Below are 18,508 nucleotides of genomic sequence, written 5' to 3'. Positions count from 1 at the left end.
TGACAGCTCTGTAAAAGCCACGTCACTAGTGTGTAGCCAGTTAGAATTTGGAAAACACATGTCAGGTGGGATGATGAATGAGGCTAATGGGATTATTGAAAGTAGGAGAAAAGAGCTATGGTCAATATACTGTCTCTGGGCTCACTGTGCATGTGAGAGGTAAAGAATAGAATAGAGTAGAGCTGATGCAAAAGTCACTTTCTGCACCAAGTGGGTCCCCTGGTGACTCCAGACAAACACCAGGAGCTTAGTCTCGGGGGGAGCCCATCACATGGACAGGGGCATGGCTAAGGGACCAGGGCTCTGACTTCTTTCAGCATCTACTGGGACCCAAGGAGTTAAGAGGAGTCAGGCTTCTCTCTGTACCTGAACATCAGCATCCAACACTTACCTTTCCAGGTTCTCATGGTATCTAAACCAGAGAGAGAGATTCTTCTTGGTGCCACAGTGCATTCTGGCTTCTTGATGCTGCTGTGCCCGCTCCACGGGAACTGTTCCTCTTGGCGCCGTTCAGAGAGATGGATTGGCTTAGGGGGGCGGGGAGGTGGCGTGATGGATATAATGTCTAGTTCTTTTGCCCTATAGGGCAGGGAACCTTGGTTTTTATCTACCTGAATGGTGGAATTTAAGGAAGTTTCCAGCAGTGGTGAAGAAAAGTGGTTCCTGGGCGGCCCATTGATATCTCTATTCCAGATCAGGGCAGCCTGAGGCCTTGTAGAAGGTACCTCCTGAGATCCATTCCCATGGGGGGATGGGTGGACCAAGTTACTGGAGGGCAGCTGCTGCAGGCAGTCAACAAAAACGTCATCAGATGAAGTCTGTTCCAATGAACGCTCTGAGTTTGACCAGCTATCACATCTGGTGGGTAGACTGAGGGAAGAAAAGCATGTAAATTTGACTAAAATGTAGCAGGTCCCTGGCAGCTGTAGTAGGTACCACAGCGACACTACTGATACACCCTTGGCAGAAGTCTGAAGAAAAAAGCCATCCACCCACCACAGAACCCACACTGGCCTCATTCCCATTCCTCAAATATCACTTTTTATTTTACTTGTATAGCCACCACATTCCCTCTACTACCCTCCATCACACCAACCCCTGGATGCAGGAAAAAATGATTGGTCGATTTTTTTTCACCTTCTAAGTGTCAGCTGCATATGAAAATACAAAGTTAGAAATGAAAACCGCAATGCTGAAATACATGAGTCATTTTGTTTAGTGCACGCTTCATCCTTCATAGTGGTTGACAGTGAGTGATCCAGCCTGCCTGTCAGCAGCAGGAAGAGAAGGTGAAAGCAGACACACCCACTAGAAGATGCTACAGCTAAACAGACTAATTTGGCCAGGCACACTGAGCACATCTCAGTGGCAGACCCTGAACGAGGAGGCAGTGTGGGCTCTGCAGAAGAGACTGTGTTAGAAGGCCTGGCTCAGAGAGTCCAGAGCATAAGCATACCTGGCATGGTGCAGTCTTCCACTCTCACAGTTGGACAGAATCAGATAATCAGGAAGGAAGAGAAACTCTGACTCACTTCTGGTTTCCTCAGTGGCTACGGTATTAGTACTTGGGTCATCTTTTGGCAAGGAGGAGCTGACAGCATGGGCGGTGTGAAGGGAGCTGGCAGGGGATGGCTGAAGGGAGGAGGGCGTGTGAGAGAGGCTCTCCACGGAATCTGCTGGACAAATCATTTCCCAGGTTAGCATTTAAGAATGGCTATAACACTCACTCACAATTTCTCAAACAGCATCTAAAGAAGCCAAATAGAAGATGCAAATCACAGCCGGTGTTTGTACTGATGGAGGAGACCATTTCCCCAAGCTATAAACAATGTCTGGGAAAAAAGGCCAATGTTCCAAGAGTGAAGTGTTGAATCAATTAAGAGTGAAAAAAACACACACACACAAAAAAACCCAAGCATTCTTGGCATAAAAATCTCCTATTAGATAGTCTATACACAGCTCCCTTATGGCCCTCCGCCGCAGCCCTTCATCACTGTTTATTCACTCAACAAATATACACATATATACATATATTTATGCATATCCAATACAGATGTATATACTTACATATGCATTTCTGCATATATGCATATACAGATATATATCTCCATATAGAATACCTATTTTGCACCTATTATGTGCCTGGAACTGTTCTAACTCTGTCCATAAAGCCGAGACAAACACAGACCGTACTGCAGTTTACAGTCTATCAGAGGAGACAGACAAGTAACACATAAATAAAGAATACTGTTAATGATTGACTGCTAATGACTTATAAGGAAGAGGAAGGAAAAATGGGGGTGTTGTGATGGCTGGTAAAGCCCACATTTCTCGAAGAGCTCAACATTCAAAACTCCCAGTGAAAAGCCTGCTTTAATTTCCCCTTGAACCAAGTTGGCAGGAGTTCAGAATTTTGGAGTCAGAATGGCCCAGAACTGCCTGGATTCAAGTCCAAGCTCTACTATCTAGCTCTTGTGATCTTGGGCAAGTTACCTTCCTGCTCCAAGTTTCCTTCTCTATCAAGTGGAGATGCTAATAGTACGTATGCCACAGAACTGGTCTGCAGCTAATACGGGGCGGGGGTGGGGGTATTAACAGAGCTCCTGGCCAGAGTATGTACAATGTGTTGACTACCTATGGCTGCTGGAGACAGAACCAAACACTATATGTGATAAGCCACAAGAAAGCCCTTTGGGTGTGGTTCTCAGATGAAGAAGACTCTACCGCTTACATCCTCCTAAAAACTAAGGGGAGATACAGGGAATTAAAGAGGTCATAGGGGGTTTCTGGCTTCCTCCAACTTCATGTCAGGGCTTTCTGTCTTCTGCCTGATGCCTTACTCACTCCTGCTCCTCTTCAAAAATTGGCAAACGTGCTATGTATCCATGTTTTAGGGTAACTCCTGGATGAGGAAATAAACAGAGGAAACACATGACACACATCTAGTCTGGGCTGAAGTTAGGGACTAAGGTGGTGAAGAGTGAACAGCAAGGCTGGAGGAGTTGGCCAGGGCGCCTCTCTGCTTGTTTGCAGCGTCAGATCAAGCCAGTGTGCATTCACTACGGCTTTGCTAATAATAAGCTTCATCTGTTGTAGCAAACGCTCTCAGGTGCTTTTCCTGGAGAAATGCAACTCTGACTGTCTGTCACCACCTAGTGTTTAATGTGGGTATAGCAGTGGTCGATGATAAGCATACAGTAATAGTGGGAATGTTGAAGCAACTGTGGGCCACAGGATTTACAAGTAAGTTTTGTCTACTAGGCTAAGAGGCTAAAAGAAATCAGGTGGAAAGTTCCATGGTTTGAGGATCAGGACATGGTGCTCAACAACAAAAAAAAAACATGAAGAGGAGTGAATTGTAACCCTAGGTGCATTACACCTGGAATATTACACAGAAAGGGCAGTGTGTGTGTGTGTGTGTGTGTGTGTGTGTGTGTGTGCGCGCGTGCGCGTGTATGAGAGAGAGAGACAGAGAGAGAGACACAGAGAGAGAAAAACAAAGAGCCTCATGGGTCATTTGCTCCCACTGCCCAGAAATAGCCTAGAGCAAAGTTGGAGCTAACTTCCCTTGCAGAGACCTTGAGCCAATTGGAGATATGAGGAATTCTTCCCTGCCTACGATAAATAGCCAAGGTCTGTCTTTCTACCATATAGTCCTAAGCAACGCAATAGGTAACAGAAAAGCTGGAGTCCCACGAATTTTTGAAAGATGGTGATATTTAATATTTCTAGAACATCACCATCATCGACAGCAGCATGGGGAATAACAGAGCCCTACAGGACATCCTCACCCACATTTGACGTTTCACTGAATGTGTTCTCTGTGGCTGATGAGAGCAAAGGCATGGAGTGGCTTCAAAGCCATTGAAGTTGCCTGCAATGCTCAGTGTGTAGTACATTTGGACTTGAAGCCTAAAACCAGGTGAAAGGGAGCCATTTCTGCTGCTGTACATGGTGGGTGGGAACAGTTCTGACATGCCTGCCAAAGCACCGTCAAAGGAAGTGGGCTTGACACCTTTAACGGTTTTCCCATAGTGGCTCTCCAGTGCATGTGCGGTGTGTCAAGGGGCATGGAGTGGCTTCAAAGGGGCACCCCTTCACCACACAGGAACCCGACTCTGCTCTTACCTGCACCATCCTCCAGGTTGCCGAGATTGCAGACCTGACTGATGCTGTGTACCCACACGTGCATTTCTTCCTCGGTCTTGGCCACCAGATAGAATGTACGAGAAGTTGTCTTAACAATAAACACGAAATTATTCTGAAATTCCTTTCGAACAAATCCAGGGCCTGCATGTTTCCACACTGCACACTCACTGAGGTCTATCACGCGGATGGGCTTGCTCGAGTGTTTGTTCCTGTAGTACTCCAAGACGTCAGGGTTGCCGCTCAGGCGGCCCCGCCGGAGGACAAACCAGCGCTTCCGCCAAGCCTGCAGAGACGCAATTCAACAAGGAGTCACTGGACCAATTGCTCTTCTCAGAGTCTGCCAAGAACGTATTTCATGACAAGGACAGCAAAATGAAGTAAATCAGCCATTCTAATAATGAAATGCAAAGTCCACTCAGCTTTGGATTAAAGGAATAGTGCACCATCTTCAAGTCTGCTTTATTCAACGATTATAGGATGGGTCATTATTGGGAAATGTAGTAATGGGATTCACACCCACACGTCAAAGGATCAGAATTATACAATCATCACAATCAATGCTACAAAGGCATATGATACCAAGGTATTTATATTCAGGTTAAAAAAAAAAGAAATCTTAGTAATGAAGATCGAAAAGGAAGGCATCTTAACCACTATATTTCAATCCCAAAGCCAAAATCCTACCTTAAAATCACATGCAAATCACAAGTACCGGCCAGTATCATCCAACATTGTCATTTAACTCTTAGAGAATTGCTCAACAAGAAAAGAAAAAAATCATATACATTGAAGAAGAGACAATTACCATTATGTGTGCTGGACATGACTGTCTTTCTATATGTAACACTCCCAAGGATGATTAAAATACAAGTAGAATTCTAAGAGAATTAAGCAACATGTGGCTAGTTACATTTCTTCTGTGAGGAAACCATTTTCTAAGTGTTTTTCCATAACACATGTAATCTCCAAACTATCTCAAAGGAGACATAACTCCCCCTCCCCCCCAATTACAAGGACTGCATTGAATCTATAGATTGCTTTGGGTAGTATGGACATTTTAACGATGTTAATTCTTCCTACCTGTGAGCAGGGTATATGCTTCCATTTATTTGTATCTTCTTCAATTTCTTTCCTCAACGTCTTATAATTTTCCAAGTAGAGGTCTTTTAGAGAGGTAATATTTTTATGTCCATGTTATGTATGAAAAAAATTGAGAAATTAACTAATGTGCCCAAGGTCACACAACTAAGCTGCTATAGTAGGAATGGATTTGAACTCAAGTGAGGGTGAAAGGATCAATAATGAATGTGAAGAAAGAGAGAGGGGGAGTGTAGCCAATTCTTTAGTGATGTCTGACTGTAAGGAGAGAGCTCTGGGGTCCAGGGGTTATTTTTTAAAGATGGAAGACACATGCATTCACCCCTAAAACCATAGAGTTTCTCAACCACAGATTGAGATGTGCTACAGGGTATCTGAAAATTGGTGTCTGTTGCTTGTCAAAAAAGGCTAGAGGTGGGGCAGGAGTTGTCTGTCAAAGCTATCAGTGCCCTGTTGAGACACACTACAACAACTGCAAGGAACTTTCCTTGGTACAATATGAATCTTAGAAAGAGCCAAGTCCTGAGGTAAGGCAATCGGGCAAAACTTAGTCGATGCTCAAAAAAAAGTAGAGAATGATGCTCCAAAGAAACCAGCGCTGAGATAATGGCAAGCCGCTTTGCATGTCACTGGAGCTACTGAGGACTTACGCCTCCTTGGCTTCCCCACTCGCCCTTGACCTAGAATGTTTTCTGTACACAGTACCAAGAAGACATGCAAATACCAATGGATACATGGATAGCTACCTTTCAGGGTATGAGGCCTGGAGAAAGAGGTATTTGCCATTGACCACAGGAGTCCTCAGTATCTCTAAACTTCCTGTCTCCTGGAGCCAGGGAGAAAGAAGTGAAGGCTGTCCTCAAGTTCCCTATCTTCTTATGTTTAGGTGCCTCTTGCTCAGTACATGCCACCAGGCCAGCCCGTTTGGCTGGCACATCCTTGCTTTCTGCTGGAGAGAACTGAGCACAGACAAGTAACAGGCTGACAGGCTGACAGCAGGGCTTCTTCCATCAGAGATGCTTGATGTTGCAGTTGGCAAATGCAAGTGGAGAGATTTATAGTGCTGTGGTTGCTCTCCTGTGCAGTGGCATGTACTGCAGCAGGAAGTGTGGGGTTCTGCCACGAGGTATGGTGACCACTGGGACAGGAAGTCTTTTGTATCTCTAGCTTCATTTATGCCTGACACATTTATAAGCCCACCGGCTTTGACCAAGAGGCCAGGGGAAAAGGAAAAGCCACCATTTGGAGTGTTCTTAGCTCCCTCCCTGCCCAAGAACCAGAGATCTGAACATGAGATCTGAGGCAGCAGAGAATCTGATGAAGCACCGAAGAGAGGAAGGCCAATCTTCACAAAGGACCTGCAAGGATGCCTCGGAATAAAAAGTCCTTCTGAGCCTGTGGCAGGAGGTACTTGCTCCGTGTTGGGTTGGGACAGGGAGGGGAAAATGGTGCCTGGGAGGGTGAGCCCTGGCTTCGTACTGCCTTTACAGTGTAAAGCTCTGAGGAGATGTTTGACCACTCAGAAGGGGGACAAAACAGTGTGATTAAGTTCTTGTTATTAAGACAGGAGAAATAACAGTATGTTTGTATGTCCATGGGAGTCATCTAGGAGGGAGAGAAAAATTAATGATTCAATAAATTCCTGTTGCACAAACATGATATTGAATGGAGTGGAGCCACTAAACAGGAGGAAAGGAGCTCAAGGGTCGCTGTGGGGTTTACAGCGAGGGAGGTGGGAAACTTGGGCTTCTCTGGCAGCGACTGAGGCAAACAGAAAGTAAGGCCTAGTTCCGGTGTTCCCTGCGATGATGTAGGCCCAGGGAAAGGGGTGAGAGAATGCCATATATGCCTGCTAAGGAACACTTTCATGGGGAGCCTGGGGGTACTCCAGACTTTCCAAAGGCCACTTTGGTAGGGAAATGTGAAAAGGAGGGGGTTAGAAATATGAAATGGGTAGATTTAATGCAGAGTAATGAGTTTGCTAGTCGAGGTATCAACCAGGAATGGTGGGAGTGCACAGGGGAGAATGACATGGACAAGCTTGGGTTTCATTCACTCATTTAACAATTATCTGCTGATGGGCTGGAAATTGGAAATGAACAAGCATTCCAATGCTTGTGACAACAGGCCCTGTCACTCACAGTCTTGTGGGCAGCAGGGGAAGTGGGCAGATAGATAAACAGACAATTGCACTAAGTGAGATAAGTGCTATAAGGGAAAGCCAAAATGCCATGGTAACACACAAGAGAGACATTACTATCAGATTGGTGGGTCTAGAGAAGCTTCCAGAAGGAAATGATGGCTAAGCTGAGACTGAAGAGGGGTTGAGGAAGCAGCATGTGTAAGTGCAGCTACTTCAGCAAAGCTGGAAGGCAGGCATGGAGCAGAAAGGAAAAAGAACAGTCACCCCGTAGCTTGAATAAGATGTAGCATAATCTTCATGCTAAATTGGGCAAACATACCAGCATGCCCTCCCTCAGGTTTTAAAATCTCTACCTAACAGTTGTAAGTATGCAAAAGCAGAAATGATGTGTTCTTAGCGCTGTTTGCTAAGCAGGTGGAACCGGAGGCCATGTCCAGTCCTGTCCCATCAGGCTTAGAGGCTTCTAGAAGTGGGAGACATGTGACAAAGACCCCTGCAAAGAAGTCAGCCAGCACCAAGGTGAAGTTCTTTACAAGGAAACAGTGCCACAAGGAAGTTATCAAATATGAAGGGTCACATCAAAAGAACTCAGGAGGACCGGCCCGGTGGCTCAGGCGGTTGGAGCTCCATGCTCCTAACTCCGAAGGCTGCCGGTTCGATTCCCACATGGGCCAGTGGGCTCTCAACCACAAGGTTGCCAGTTCAACTCCTCGAGTCCCGCAAGGGATGGTGGGCAGCGCCCCCTGCAACTAAGATTGAACACGGCACCTTGAGCTGAGCTGCCTCCCAGATGGCTCAGTTGGTTGGAGCGTGTCCTCTCAACCACAAGGTTGCAAGGGATGGTGGGCAGTGCCCCCTGCAACTAAGATTGAACACGGCACCTTGAGCTGAGCTGCCGCTGAGCTCCCGGATGGCTCAGTTGGTTGGAGCTCGTCCTCTCAACCACAAGGTCGCCGGTTGGACTCCCGCAAGGGATGGTGGGCTGGGCCCCCTGCAACTGGACCGGGAACTGAGCTGCGCCCTCCACAACTAAGACTGAAAGGACAACAACTTGACTTGGAAAAAAGTCCTGGAAGTACACACTGTTCCCCAATAAAGTCCTGTTCCCCTTCCCCAATAAAAAAAAGAACTCAGGAGCCAACCCGAAGAAGCTCCCACTGGCCAAAGACAGAACAATTTAAGCTTTAATAAATATAATAATTTCAGTGGCTTGAAATCCATCAAATGTGTTTAAATCCATGAGTTCTTATATTAAAAAAGAAAAAAGAATTTGTCATCTTCAGAGGGTATGAGGGAAGCACTTCATTGTCTTGCAACTGGTAAGTAAGGGGAAAGAATTGAGCATTATCCTGCCTTTCCTAGATAGGAAGATGAAGGGAAACGCCTTTTTATAAATGTATTCTGACTAATAAAGGAAAACAAATGATAGAATCAGAGTACCACCATTTTGCTACCCCAGTGAATTAGTAGATATAAGTATTAAGTATCAACAGTTGCCAACTCAGGAAGGGAAACAAGCAGACACTCTACCTTCAATAGCCTGGCATGAGGCAAAAGCCAGATTGCGGGAAATTCTGCAGGTCAAAGGCCCAGGTTCTTCAATGGATAAATGATAAGAAAAGGAAAGGACAGAGGGGGGAAATCTATGGATTAAATGACATTTAAAAGATGTATCAAAAATTTCTCAATGTGCTAGACTGAATTCTAATGCCTAGGGGATGCTCACGTAAGTGATCAAAACATAAAAAATGCAAAGAAGAGATTTCTATACACATCAAGATTGTAGTTGCCTATGGAGACGAGGAGGAGGTTGTGATGGAGATGGGGCACGTGGAGAGCCTTCAGGAGTAGGTGGCAAAGTGATTTTTCAACTGGTTGGTGGTAACCAGGGGGCTCACCTAATAGTAATTCATTGAGTCATATTTTTAAAATGTGGTTTGCTGTATTTGTGTTTCCTTTTATGACAATTCCTGCAGATAGGACATATTCATGAATTAACTCAATAAACAGTTACTGAGTGCCTACTAGGTGCCAGGCGCTGTTCATAAAAAGGAAGAAGGGGGCTTGCTGGTCTGTCAGGGAATTGGAAAGCTCACAGAGGATGTGAGGACCTGACGGCTGCCGTCTCCTCTGTCTGGGGAGATGGTCACATTTTACAAGTGCAGGATTGCTGGCTGCCATGGCCCCACTGGACTCCACCTTCTCCTCTCGGACCTCGTCTACTGCGCAGTCTTGGGAAACCAAGATGGGAAAGGGCGAGGTCAACAGTTCAGGAAAGACGGTGAACATGATTATGTCCTGGGCCAAGAAGATCTAGAAAGCAGAGTCACTGTGCAAAGAAGTAGCCACAATTATGACTCACAGAAATAGAGTACAAAAAAGGGGGATCGAATTGAAAGTCAGGAGACCTGCATTGGAACGCTTATTCTACTTGAGACTTTCTAGGTGACCTTGAGCAGTTAACTGCTGCGAACCTCAGTCCCGCCATCTGTAAATGAAGATAATAAACCTTGCCCTGCCTCCCTTATGGTGTAATTGCAGTGAATCAATGAGAAAGGGATAGCAAAACATTATCAAGTTGATAGTAACTTATAAAATGACAAAGGGATTGTTGATCCCTAGGGCACAAGGCACCACTTGCCCTGGGAAAATTGCTTCTCCCTTTCTGCAGCCCACACCCCCACTGTACACTGATGGGTTCTGAGGGCTTTTCCAGCTCTGATCATCAAAAGATCCATTTCCCATCAGCCTTTCCTGCTGCAGCCACCAAGCTGAGTCATTACCACCCTACCAGTATCATCTCCAACAACAAAAACCTGCAACATCCTGTAGCCTTGTGGAAAAGTGTTTGTGCTCATTTCTAGAATCTGAACGCCTCCAAGAAAGGTGTGTCTAGATCATAGGCCTACTCATTTTCATGGAATTGTTAGAGGAATAATCGAATCTACTCCTTCTGAGAGTAAGAGCTGTGTTGTTCGCTTCTTAAACAAATCCAACTTGTAGATTTCAGTTTACAAATACCTCCTAGTTTTTTCTTGATCGAGAGTGACCCACCAGTTTAAACAAAGGTGTAAGTGCTGTGCAGGTGTGGAAAATTGCTACCACTGTAGTATCCAGAGAAGAGAGACTGAGACTTGGACCTGAATTTCCCCGTTATAGTTTGAAATGTGTCCCTCCCTAACCTATATACTGAAATTCAAACCCCCAATACCTCAGAATGTGACTGTATTTTGAGATAGGGTCATTATCAAGTTAAAATGAGATCATTACAGTGGGCCCTAATCCGATATGACTGGTGGCCTTGTAGAAAGGAAAACTTTGGACACAGACATGCATAGAGGAAGACATTGTGAGGAGACAGAGGGAGAAGATGGCCATCAACAAGTCAAGGAGCGTATCTCAGAACTGATTCTCCCCCACAGCCCTTAGAAGGAACCAACCCTGCGGACACATTGATCTTGAACTTCCAGCCTCTGGAAACGTGAGACAATAAACTTCTGTTGTTTAGGCCACCTAGTTTGTGATACTTTGTTACAGCAGCCCCAGCAATCTAATACATTCTCCAACCTTTATTATGCATCTAAATCACCTGGGAGAACTTCCACTTCTGGCCACATTGCTGTACCTGTCACCAAGCTTGTGCCCTACCCATAAAACCAATTAGAAAACTAGACCAATATATATGAAATAACTGCTTTCAGATATTGGACGACAGTCAGTGCCAGGGCTGTGGTCGGCATGAGAAGAGAAACAAAAGAGGCAAGCCCTATGACCATCCTGGCTTTCAGTCTATAGCCAACATTTCACGACTACAGTGCAGGGAGAGGGTCCCAAATAGAGCACTGCAATCTTGCAGAGTTGGGAAGACAGAGGTCAGAATTCTGGATAGTTGAGGTGGCTGAAATTTGTAGAGCAAAGCACCAGAGATGATGGAGCTATGTAAAGAAAGAACTCCAGAAATCTGCATAGGAATCCCCCGAGGCTTTGGCTGAAAACTAAGGTGCACTTGTGTAGGGTGAAACCCCATGCGGGGATCCAAAAACAACTACTGGGGAGACTCACAAACTGAATAACTGCTGGAACTCATACAGGGCTGGGAGATATCCGAGTTCTGACCAGCTAGCATGGAGGAAACTTGAACATTCAGTAGAGACTCTAGAAAGGCCAGACCTTAGAGTTAGGAGTAGGCCAAACTAGCCCTAGAGTTTGGGCTACTCTAGACTTACCCTAAGAAAACTTCAAAAGAAGCCTAGGAAAGATCAAGCTGATGATCTTAAAGTCACTAAAGTTCAACCCTTTTAAGGGAAGACAACAAAATCCCGACATACAACATAATATTTACAATGTAAAGCATCCAAAAATATTACTAAAATGTAAAGAGGCAGGAAAAACATGGCTCATAATCAGGAGGAAAAAAGTCAGTCAACAGAGACCTAAGAATGACAGTGATAATGGAATAAGCAGACAAGAATTTTAAAACGGCTATTACAATGTTTGAGATTTAAAGGGAACCATGTACGTACGCAATGAAGAAATAAATGGAAGATCTAGACAAGAACAAAATGGAACTTGTGGGAATAAAAATACAATACCTGAAATGAAAAAACAAACTGGATGGGTCTAACAACCTATTAGACACTGAGAAACGGATCAGTGAACCTGAAGCATAGAAAGAAACGGCGAGGGGAGAAATGAAAACATTACCCAGGGAGCTGCTAAAAATGCACATTCCTGGACCTCATCTCCAGAGAGCCTAATTCACCAGGCCTGGTTTGGGCCCTGGAATGTGCATTTTAACATGCATCTCTGCAGACTGTCATGCATAATGGAAGCCCCATTTCCAATGGTAACTGGCCAAGGATGAGAGGAAAGGAAGTGGAATACATCTATGTTTGAACCACAGTCTCAAGGTGCACCATTTCAGCAGTGAATTCCTAACCTTTGATGCGTTGTGAATCCCTCAGAGAACATGATGAAATACATGCACCTTCATACATGCACCCCCCCCCACACACACACACAGTTCCAGACTGCCCTCCCTTATTAAACTACACACACTCTCCCTTAATACACACTCATTCAGTCCATTTCCCCTAACTACCGTCTACCATGATGATGATTTACAAAATCATGTTCCAACCCAGATCTTTCCCAGGAAATTCAGACACATAACCAACCATCTCACATCTCCATCTAAATCTAAGTGGTCTCTCAAACTTAAGATGCCCAAAACTAAACTCTTGATTTCATGCCCCTCAGACCTTCTCCTCTTCAAGCCTTCCAACAGTACCTCAGTAAATGGTACCACCATCCATCCATTTCCTAAATCCAAACCTTGGAGTGATCCTTGCTTCCACTCTCCACATCCAAACCATTAGCAACTACTGTTGACTCTACTTTCAAAGCATTCCAAATCAAGAGACTTCTCTCCATGCACCCTCTACAACAACGCTAGTCCAAGTCACCATTGTCTCTCCCTTGGGTGACTGAAACAGCTTCTCATCTTCCCACATCCATAAATTCATTCTCAACAGTCAATGACCTTTGAAAAGTGTACGTCATATCATGTTGCTCCCTTGATTAGCCCCTTCCAAAGGCTTCCTAATGCCTTAATGATATAAAATCCAACCTCGTTAATCGGGCCTAGAAAGGGCCACATGAACTGGCCTTGGCCATCTCTCCCACTTCATCGAGACCCTTCTCTTGCTCTTTCACACTGGTCTTCTGCTGTTCCTGAACCTCTAACATCGCATTTCCATTTTGGGGCCTTTGACCTACTTGTTCCTTCTTCTTGGTGTATTCTTTCACCAGATTTTTGCATGACTGTCCTTTAGCTCTCAGCTTTCTGTCACTGAGACCTCAAGTTAATTGTAACCTCCTCAGAGAGACCTTCTCTGATCATCCAAATTAAAGTGACCAGCCAGTTATTCTGTACCACATTACCCTATCTTAATTCCCTACATAGCACTTTCAAACCTAGTGTTTTCCTTTCTTGTTTGTTTATTTGAGGTTTAGTGTCTGTTTCCTCCCTCCCACCCCCATCCCGTTCCCTACCAAAATGTGAGCTCCCGGGGAGCAGAGGCCTTGTCTTTCTTGGTCACTGCTTCATTCTCTGAGCCTCGTGGTTCCTGGCACAAAATAGTTGCTCAGTAAATACTTGTTCAATGAATGAATTCCACAGCACCATAGACCTAGGTTTAAAACACTATTCTTGAGAAACATAACTAGTTTTGCAGGTCCATAACAAACCTAATCACCAGGATTTACTCATCACTTTTTTATGCTCTAGGAGCTGGGGGTGTGATGGTAAACCAGACAGACACAGCCTCTAAGCTGGACCTCAGGCAGTCAGGCAAGGCGTGGTACCAGACTTTTACCTCAAATAGAGCAAATATTCTACTCAGACACTGTAGCATGTTGTTCAGGATTAAACTGGGGTGCGAGAGTGATCAGCTAAGCACACCTAAGTTGAACTTTTATCAGTTAATAAGACAGGCTATCAAAGCAGAAGTTTACAATGGATAAAACTTAGAAATTTGAGCACTTTATTTCTGCACTCAATTCTACTTGCACAGTAAAATAAACCTGGCTATGTTATAGCAATAGCTTTTTTTTTTTTAATTCTTGGGCTCCAGAATTCACTCCAATAAAATTGAAGTGGCCTGTCTGGATTGTATCCATTGTCTAAAGACACTGAAATGAACTGAGAAACATCCTGAAAGTCTCTGAGGCTGTAAAGAGACACCTCTGATTTAAACTGCTTTTCTGGCAAGAGTGATTACTGTCCCTTTGTTTCAGCGGAATTGGCCCCCTGCCCCCTCTGCAGTGGTGAAATCCCAAAGCTATGAAATCATTTCCTTCGCATGTGCACAGGATGGGTCAGCAACCTGCCTTCATAGCCAGGCTTCCCAACTCAGGCTGAGGGAACAAAACCTACACCTAGCTGCATTTGGAGCTCTTGATTTTGATCCTTCAATACTGCTGTCATTTCAGCAATGGCAGTTTTTGACTTAACCTGCCAAAAGGAACTGTGTGGGCCTCCTCCTCTCCTGACGTATGGATGTGCTCCATACTCTCCCAGCCAAGAGTGTCCAGAGCTGCAGGATTTGGTGCTGAGATTCTGACTGTTCTGATTGCTTACAGGTGTTGATCGTCTTCAGCACTGCTCTTTCAGTGGCCTAATTGATCAGGCTGTGGGAGATGCCTCAGATTAGAGGACAACAAGGAGAAAAACAAGTATTTCCCTGGGCCTTTAGCCTTTGCTGACCTAGCCTACATGTTCTGTAATGACAGGCACGTCACCTGTCTTGGTCCTGGGTCTTCCAGCATCTTTAACAGTCTTGGTGTGCAATACATACTCAATGTACTGTTGTGGACAAAATAACAGACTGAACTGGTGTGGCTATAACAGCTTAACAGGAGGAATCCTTGTGTCGGTAGAGATCTGTGTATTGATTGCAGGGTGGCCACATGAGTCTATATGTATGATGAAATGGCACTGACCATTCACACACACGCATGCACAAGTGTGTGTATGACAGATGAAACCTGCCACAGTTCTTGGACGGTACCAATGTCATTTGCTGCTTGTAAGACTAGACTGGAGTTGTACAAGATACTGACACTTGGGGGAACTGAGGAAAGGACCAGAAGCTTCCTGTACGTTTATTTACAACCACCTGGGGATCTAATTCAGTTTCTAAATAAGATTACAAAAAGATAGTCCAAAAGAAGTAAAAAAAAAAAAAATACAGAAAAAGGAAATCTACAGGAGGTGGAACAAATAAAAAGCACAAAATAAGGTGCTTGTTTTTAATCCAAATGCATCAATAATTATATTAAATGGAAATTGACTCAATGCTCTACCGTGTTTCCCTGAAAATAAGACCAGGTCTTATATTAATTTTGGCTCCAAAAGAAGCATTAGGGCTTATGTTCAGGGGATGTCATCCTGAAAAAATCATGCTAGGGCTTATTTTCTGGTTAGGTCTTATTTTCAGGGAAACATGGTAGTCAAAACATATTTATTGAATGGGATGTGTGCAGTGGATACAGAGATGAATATGACATCTCATGGACCAAGTGCTATGACAGAATGTGCCACATGTATGGATTTGTAACTGCCAGGAAGGCTGGAATGGCAGAGGGCAAAGCTAGAGAGGTGGCAGCACCCAGATGGTGGAAGACATGATGGGGGTAGAATTGATAGTCGTGTCTCACCAATTGCACGTGGGCTGTGAGGGAGAAGGAGGGGTCCAGGCTGAATCAGAGGCTCTGGTTTGCGACTGGATAGATACTATCATTGCGTAAGGTGTTATCAAGTGCTAGGAGTCCCCTGCATGCAACAAGGCAAATGAGCTTTCACTGACAACATTTCTTTTTCTTACAAGTTTATCAATGTATATTAATAATCTTTTGAAATAGTCAAGGCAGCTAATTTTCCAGAAAAAGAAGCTGGTCCTCAGAGAGATGAAGTGCCTTGTTCATTGTTCCAAGTCTCATGATTCCCCTTGCGGTGTTCAAGAACACTGTTTAATTTAGATTAAGAAATTGAATTTAACTGTAATTAAGAAATTGAATTAACGTTAGTTGAAATTAAAGGAGAGAAAACAGAGTCGCAGTAGGAAGAGGGTATATGCCTGTTCAAGTTGGTTGGTGACCCAGTAAGATACCTTAAAACTTTATCAGGAAGGTTTTCAAGCTGGTTGCTCCTGCCACTCCTGCAGTTTACTGGGAGGTATTTGGGAGGAAACAGATTGACAGAGCATATTACCCTCAAAGTCACATCCAGGTTAGAGCACTTTCAGCAAAGACTGTTCTAGCACAAGGAACTGACAAAGCTGTTTCTCCTGATTTAGTTCTGTATTCCAAAGTGGAATATTTCTGTCCCTTCACATACAAATATTCTTCTCTGGAGTCCAGAAGACACAGAGGGAAAAAAACGAAAGAGGAATAAGACTTGCTCTTGTGTGATTTACTGACTTTTCATTTCCTTTGACATCCTTCCTCATCCGTGTTCCTCCATGAACAGGTTTCCCCCTCTGTGTTTTTCTTGCTGTTGTGTTGCTATTGACATATATTTAGTAAATGCTAGTTAGTGTTTAGAGAACCTAACAACTCAACCACTGACTGCATTTGTAAGGCCCCTAGGAATCTTGGATGTAGTCCCAGAACATGAGATGAAAGAAAGCATTTGGTAACAACTGGGGAGATTTGGGGTAACTTCCCAAGACCTGCTCCTCTAAGCCTCACTCCCATTCTCTTCCCAGTGGTTTCACCTTGAAAACTCTCAGGAAGTTGGGGGTGTGTTTATGTGTTGCAAAAGGTGAATATCATCGAAGAAACAGAATTCTGGTTAATGTTCTATTTTCTGTTGCGCTTTACTCAAGAGGGTCCTTTCTCTCCACCTTCTATTTCCTTGCCAAGGGGGACCACAAAAGCTATGGGACCCAAGGGCAGCAGGTCGGGAATTTCCAGGAGCAGGTTATACGGCTCCTCTCTGTCTTGGCTCAGTGCCACTAGCCCTGGGATTGCTGGTGACCCTTCAGCCTGATGGCCTGTAACCTTCTGCTCGCTGCCAGATAGAGCTGGGACTTGTCCCAGGCATGGAATAACTTCCTGTGATTGTCCTAGAGATGGCCTGGCCCACAGGATCTGCTTCCATGGCTTGTCAACAGAGACAGAAAAATCTAAGCGATGTGGTGGGCCTTGAAAGGAGGAATCCTGAGGAGGAAGGTTCAGCACAGATAAGTGTGCCCCTCTACATCACATGGACTTGACCTTCCCCATGTATTGTCAATGTAAGTGCCACTGAATGCCCTGACTAGTTTCTCATTATTCCTTGTGAGGCAGCATCTTCGAGGTCGTTAAGACCCTCGAATGAAATTTACAGGTACTACAAACCTGGGAAGGTCACCAATATATTAGGTACCAGGCTCAGGATGCAAAATGGTGGGTTGGAACAATGGGCTAAAACCAACTCAGGAATAAACAGTTATTTTAAACTCCAGTAAGCTCTGTGATAAAGTGTTGGGGGTTGGATGGAAACACAAAGGAGGTAATCAAGTTTGGAGGAAGGTTCAGGGAAGGTACAATATGGAGGAAGTGAAAACTGAGCTGAGCTCAGGAGACCAAAATGGTTGAGGGAAGGCTCTTGTAAGCAGGGTACTTGCAAAGGCATGAACACAGGAGAATAAGCTTTTTAAAATTACCCTCACGCCAAAGTGTTGGGTACAAATAGTGCTGATGGTTACATAGCGTCGTCAATGTATTTAATGCCCCTGAAGTGTACATTTACAAATGGTTAAAATGGTTAACATTATATTAAGTATATTTTCCTATAATAAAAAAACATTTAGATGCTTGACCACTGCACTGTACACCTGAAACTGAATAATACTGTATGTCAACTATAACTTTAGATAGATAGATAGATAGATAGATAGATAGATAGATAGATAGATAGACAGACACATACATACACATCTGGTCACAGGATAGAGAGTGCAGCATAGGGAATGGAGTCAATGGAATTGTAACAGCTCTATACGATGTCAGAGGGGCAATAGATTGGGGGAGGGGGTTATCACTTTGGTGAAGGGTTAAATGTCTAACTATTACATTGTTTTGTACACCTGAAACTAATAATAATAATAAAAAACATTACCCTCACACCATGGATGTCCTCTAGGGGACATCCCCCAATGCTCAAGTTGAGTAAGTTACACAGGTGTGAGGGCTCCTAGGACTGTCTCCAAAGGAGTCCATTAACAATGAGAAGTAACAGACCTGAAATAACACAGATCCCTTAAAATAGACAACAGCAACAATAATAGTTAACACGCATGTCCCAGGAACTGTTCTAAATGCTTTGAATGGATTAAATTCAATCATTTAACCTGCACTCGGACCTTATGAGATGTACGCTCCTTATGCCATTTGATACATATGAGAAAACGGGTGCAGAGAGGTTAAACAACTTTCGTAAGTACATGAACTGATATGTGGCAGAGGTGAGCTTTGAGCTCACTCAGATCAGCTACTTCAGGAGCCTGGGTCTTAACCACGTGATATAGTTGAGACTAGAAGCTGCTATCCACTGATAACAACTATGTAGGT

At 44.3% G+C, this 18,508-nt stretch overlaps 1 protein-coding gene across 5 annotated transcripts in view; it reads right to left on the bottom strand.

Annotated features, from left to right (window-relative positions):
- GAB3 (GRB2 associated binding protein 3) overlaps positions 1 to 18,508 on the bottom strand; it is a 72,742-nt gene that overhangs the window by 23,280 nt on the left and 30,954 nt on the right. For 3 of the 5 annotated variants that reach the window (XM_033104505.1, XM_033104670.1, XM_033104753.1), the window contains exons 2-4: positions 4,129 to 4,432; positions 1,457 to 1,676; positions 392 to 870 (exon numbers count right to left, since the gene is read on the bottom strand). In XM_033104505.1, coding sequence (XP_032960396.1) covers positions 392 to 870; positions 1,457 to 1,676; positions 4,129 to 4,432 — 1,003 coding nt within the window. The remainder of the gene's footprint in view (positions 1 to 391; positions 871 to 1,456; positions 1,677 to 4,128; positions 4,433 to 18,508) is intronic. The other 2 variants (XM_033104581.1, XM_033104811.1) reach the window with 1 other exon arrangement.

Source organism: Rhinolophus ferrumequinum, chromosome X (genome assembly GCF_004115265.2).
Source record: "Rhinolophus ferrumequinum isolate MPI-CBG mRhiFer1 chromosome X, mRhiFer1_v1.p, whole genome shotgun sequence".
NCBI classification, from domain to species: Eukaryota; Metazoa; Chordata; class Mammalia; order Chiroptera; family Rhinolophidae; genus Rhinolophus; species Rhinolophus ferrumequinum.
Note: the sequence above shows the minus strand (reverse complement) of the source record. Positions and strands in the feature narration are given on the sequence as shown.